This window comes from Arachis hypogaea, chromosome 19 (genome assembly GCF_003086295.3).
Source record: "Arachis hypogaea cultivar Tifrunner chromosome 19, arahy.Tifrunner.gnm2.J5K5, whole genome shotgun sequence".
Taxonomy (NCBI): domain Eukaryota; kingdom Viridiplantae; phylum Streptophyta; class Magnoliopsida; order Fabales; family Fabaceae; genus Arachis; species Arachis hypogaea.
The window spans coordinates 135,357,165-135,361,792 of NC_092054.1; the positions used below are offsets into that span (position 1 = coordinate 135,357,165).

The window sequence follows — 4,628 nt, forward strand, 5'->3', positions numbered from 1 at the left end:
ACAAATAGGTCCTTGACCTTTTTTTCTGCGGACATTTTCATCCCCGAAGAATAGAAAATACATTCATGTCCCTGACTCCTCTAAAATATGGATAAATATACCCCCCGTTAAACTCCGTCCGTTAGTCCTGACGAAAAATGTTGACGTGGCTCCCGTGGTGCTGACCTGGCCGTAACGGGATGACACGTGGGCTATACCTTCTGAAAATATGACATATTAGTTCCTACGCTCCAAAACGATACCGTTTCTCCCCCACCCCCAATCTTTCAAATTCTTGAACCCTAATCCCTGGAATGCACAGAAAGCGGGTGAATGAAAGAAGGGAGCATTTCGTCCCATGGCATCCGATGAGGTATCATCTAGCTCGAGAAGAAGTGGAGGTGGAGGAAGAGAAGAGAAATTTGCTGAAGGCTGGGTTCCTAACGGGAAGGATGACAAAGATAGTGTCTCACCAAAGTGCTTATCTGGGGAAAATACAATCCTATTCATGTTGATGACGAGCAGCAATCCTAACAAATTATTTCTCGGATGTCCATTTTATAAGGTATCTAAAGCAACTGTGTGGAACTCTGTTTGTGTTAAGGTTTATCCCCAAAACCAGATTTTTTGGTGAGTTTTGTGGACTAATTTTATGCAGGCAAGACAACCCTATTGCAAGTTCTTTCTGTGGTTGGATGAGCACATTGCAAGGCTTGGGATGAGTGATACAAGGGACCGGAAAGAGAAGAAAATTGGTGACGTTGAAGAGCATGAATGGAAGCAAGACATGGAAAACAGGATCAGATTTTTGGAGAAGAGGATAGTAGCTTTAGAGATGAAAAAAAAAACCCAACAGGGTGGTGTATATGTGTGATTTTAATTATCCTAATTGTTACTATTTTAAGTTGTAAGAATGAATCGATGATTGAAAACGATAAATGTGGTAATTTGTTCCCAAAAAAATTGAACATGTCCTTTTTATAAATGTATCAATTTTTATCCTATATGTTGCAATGTATGATTGAAATCAACGCTGGCCAAATTATAGATAATAAAACATTCAAGAAGTGACATTAAAGCTGTGAATATAAACATTCATCATTGTTTCTGACAACCAAAAAAAAAAAAAGAAGACCAGTTTGGTAGTAATGTGTGCACATGTATGGCATGCACACCATTAACAAGTTTTTACTTGACCAGTAACGGCTAACTAAAATACCAGCTATAAAAAAAAGGATAGTTGTATCTGGAATTTGCCATTAAGAATTGCAACAGAACACATTTATCACAAAATAACATAATGGTATGATGCTTCATTCCTTGGAATCCTTAGATGCTGACACACTTGGTACAGTTAGTGGTGGAGCCTCCTGATCATGTGCAGTAGTTTGTGTGCTAGATGGAGTTGGTCCTTTGGAGACTTCATGAACTGGTGCTGCCTGCTGTGTGTTAGATGGGGTTGGCCCTTGATCAAGTGGAGCTGGTGGCTTGAAAATCTTCTGCTTTGGTATAAACCTTGATTGTTTTGGTCGAGTTGTGCCAGTGACCATGAATGGAGCTTTTCCTGAGGGGCTTAAATGGATGGCTTGAAGTTGGGGCGGGTGACCTGCCTTGAGTGACCGTTGGCCCTGGTGGTGCTATCACAAGTGTTGATCTTATAACTCTTGTTGGACCTGGTACAACATTTGGCACACTTGGGCCAGCTCCACTCAGAACCTATAGGAAGGAGGGCACCAAAGCACCACAAAATATTCAGGCCGCAATCAGTCAATGTTGCATACCAAACAGCTTATAATGACAAACAATTAAATCGTTACAGTAGAGTGTTGTTACTGGGGTGTTGAGCTACCTGGTTGGCTATTTGAAGCATCTCGGACATAGTAGTCAAAGTAGTTAACAATTTAGTACGAAGACATATTTGTCCCTCAGGAGTAATATACTGAGACAGATCACTCCTTGAAGATTGTGGTACTAAGACATAATAATCCCTGATGTTTCTAGTACTAAGACAGTTTAAACCTTGAACTACTTAATGATATGACAGAATTGTTGCTGGAGTAGATATTCAAACACATAATATTATGACATTAAAGTGATCTTACCTCTGGTGGTGGAGCTGATTGTGACAAAGGAAGCACAACTAGTGCTTGGGAGGTGCTATCTCCCTTCTTCTTAGGCCGCTTTGTCTTCAGCTTCCAATTGGTTTCGAAGGAGCTCCCTTGCAAGTTTTATAATTGTGGCCCTTTTTACCACACTTGCTGCAAGATACAGAGAATGACCTCTTCAGTTTACCCCCTTGCATCAGTGGCTCAGCAGGGTCTTTCTGCCGATTATGAACCCTTGGCCTGCCAATTCCTCTTTTGATGATGGGTGGGTCTAGCTATGAGAATTCAGTTATGGGCCAAAATTTTGCACTTGACACTGGTTTAATGCAGTGTACGTATGTCCTCTGGATTGACTCCATACATAGCCAAGGGTGGACATAGTCTTGTGGCATGTCACTTCTCTTCCTAATGGGAACAAGTGCATGAATGCAAGGCATGCTTGAGGTAATGAAAGAAACAGTTTTTAATGATGACAAAATAATTAGTGCTAATAATAACAAAACTCTGCAATGAATGAATTAGAGTGATCACAGATGTTACCAATAAGTTGCCATTTGTTGCACGAGCAAGTGTACTTAATGAAGTCTACATCCACCTTGCTTGCTTTCCGGCTCACCTCAAATATTTTCTGTTCGTTGTCACCAACCCATTCAGCCATCCACTTAGTGCTAAGGTTGATTAACCTCTCCATCCTCTTTTGCTGGACTGGTGCTAGCTTTCTAGTGTGGTTCTCCAGGACTTGTTTGTGATTCACCATCCTCCTTATCAGGTAATACCTGATTTCTTCACACATGGTGAGTATGGGCTTAGTTCGATAATTCACTCTCTTGGCATTAAACACCTCACACATGTTATTTGTGAGGTTATCAACCTTTGGCATATGGGAGAAATAAAACTTAACCCAAGTTTCTGGCTCAAACTTACTAAGGTATTCCCAAGCACCTTGGTTCACTGCCTTCACCTTTTCTATACATTCCTTGAATTCTGCAACAGTAGTGCATCTAGCACACTCCCACACAACCTCTCTGATGTACAAGTCTTTGAAGTGATTTATGAAATTCTTTCACATGTGCATCACGCAATTACGGAGATTTGCATGTGGCATGACCTCCTTTAGCGCAGGGAATAAACCCTGCATTGAACGAGGGCAGGAAACAGTTTCATAAAGGAATGATATACCAAATGAAAGTGATAATATTTGAAGCAAACATATTAATTAACCAGGATTACATCTTACCTTCTGTTGGTCCGATATGAAGGTCCAGCCATGGATGGCATCGTCTCCTATGTCTCCCTGAAGATTTGTCAGGAACCACTTCCAAGCATCCTTGGTCTCAGCCCTGACAACCCCATATACGATAACGTAGACTGATTATTTGCATCTTGAGCAACTGCTGCTAGAAGCCAACTCATGTAGTAGGTTTTCAGAAAACAACCATCCAAGTACAACAACGGCCTGCACCCATCCTTGAACCCTTGCTTACAAGTATCCAAGCATATGTATAATTTATCAAATACAGAAGGTGCTTCTGGAATTGGCATGAGCTCCAACCTAGCCGTTGAACTTGGATTGCTTATCAAAATCTGCTCACAGTAGTCCCTGCTCCTCTTGTATTGTTCCCTCTCGTTGCCCATGATCTTCTCACTCACCTCCACTACTGCTCTGTACACCATCTTAGGGTGGGGACTTAATGAAAATTCCTCCCTTAGGAATTCAGTTGCCTATCTTGTGTTCATGTGTAGTTGGGTTGCCATCCTCTTTTCAATTTTCTTGCTAAGCCAATGCTGATCAGCTGCATTACTGCCTAAATCCCTTACACAAATATGTTCTTGCTGGTACGTCTTAACTTGATAACACTGTAAGGATTTGTTGTAGGACAAATGAACTAGGAACGAACACTCCTCATCCTTGCAACCCACTCTGACCCTCTCCTTATCGTTCTTGATCCACTTCAGCTCCCTTCCCTCAGCAATGAATGAATCTTTTACCACCTCCTTAAACCTTTCAACAGTAGCAAATCTCGTTTCTAACTCAAATATGTCCTCACCATGAGCTTAATCATCATCAAACTCAGGAAAATTCCTGCTATTGCCTTCATCCTTGGATGAATTGGGTGTATGCAACTCCTCGAACTCATACTCAAATACGATTTCTTCCATTTCTGTAGGGACTTCGCTGACATAGAATCCACCTGCCACTGCATGATCCGGCTGCACACCAGGTTCATCACCACCACCTCCTTGATCATTCGGCCCATCAGCTCCCTGACCCCCAACTTCACTACCCATCCCAGCATTAGCACCTGCACTATTTTCTCCTCTTATTTTCACCCTTGTCCCATGTCGAACCCTCTTCTTTCTAACCTTAGATTTTTCCTTTGACCCTTGCCTCTTTGCAACTGGCTTCTTCGGGGTCACAACCTTTTTTTACCCTTCATACTTCTTTTTCTCTTGCCACTAGCAATCCCGCCATTAGTGTCACTTTCAGTACTATCGGTCTCAAATCCAGCTGGTGGAAGTTTATACAGCACATCTTCCGTGCTT

At 41.8% G+C, this 4,628-nt stretch overlaps 1 protein-coding gene across 1 annotated transcript; it reads right to left on the reverse strand.

The window, feature by feature from the left end:
• Positions 1-1,552: 1,552 nt before the first annotated feature.
• Positions 1,553-3,758, reverse strand: LOC140182364 (uncharacterized). The gene is made up of 5 exons (XM_072228537.1): positions 3,532-3,758; positions 3,322-3,424; positions 3,152-3,216; positions 2,625-3,109; positions 1,553-1,767 (listed from the first exon to the last, which is right to left on the reverse strand). The coding sequence occupies exons 1-5, from the start codon at positions 3,756-3,758 to the stop codon at positions 1,553-1,555; spliced, it is 1,095 nt and encodes a 364-aa protein (XP_072084638.1).
• Between the last annotated feature and the right edge of the window lie 870 nt (positions 3,759-4,628).

What these genes read in the sequence shown, in the direction of transcription:
- LOC140182364 (XM_072228537.1), bottom strand. Translation starts at nt 3,758, where the DNA reads ATGGTGTACAGAGCAGTAGTGGAGGTGAGTGAGAAGATCATGGGCAAC. An exon ending in GATGGGTGCAGGCCGTTGTT is followed by an intron (nt 3,425 to 3,531) that starts GTACTTGGATGG and finishes TGGGGTTGTCAG; the next exon opens with GGCTGAGACCAAGGATGCTT. An exon ending in CAACAAATGGCAACTTATTG is followed by an intron (nt 1,768 to 2,624) that starts GTAACATCTGTG and finishes TGTCATTATAAG; the next exon opens with CTGTTTGGTATGCAACATTG.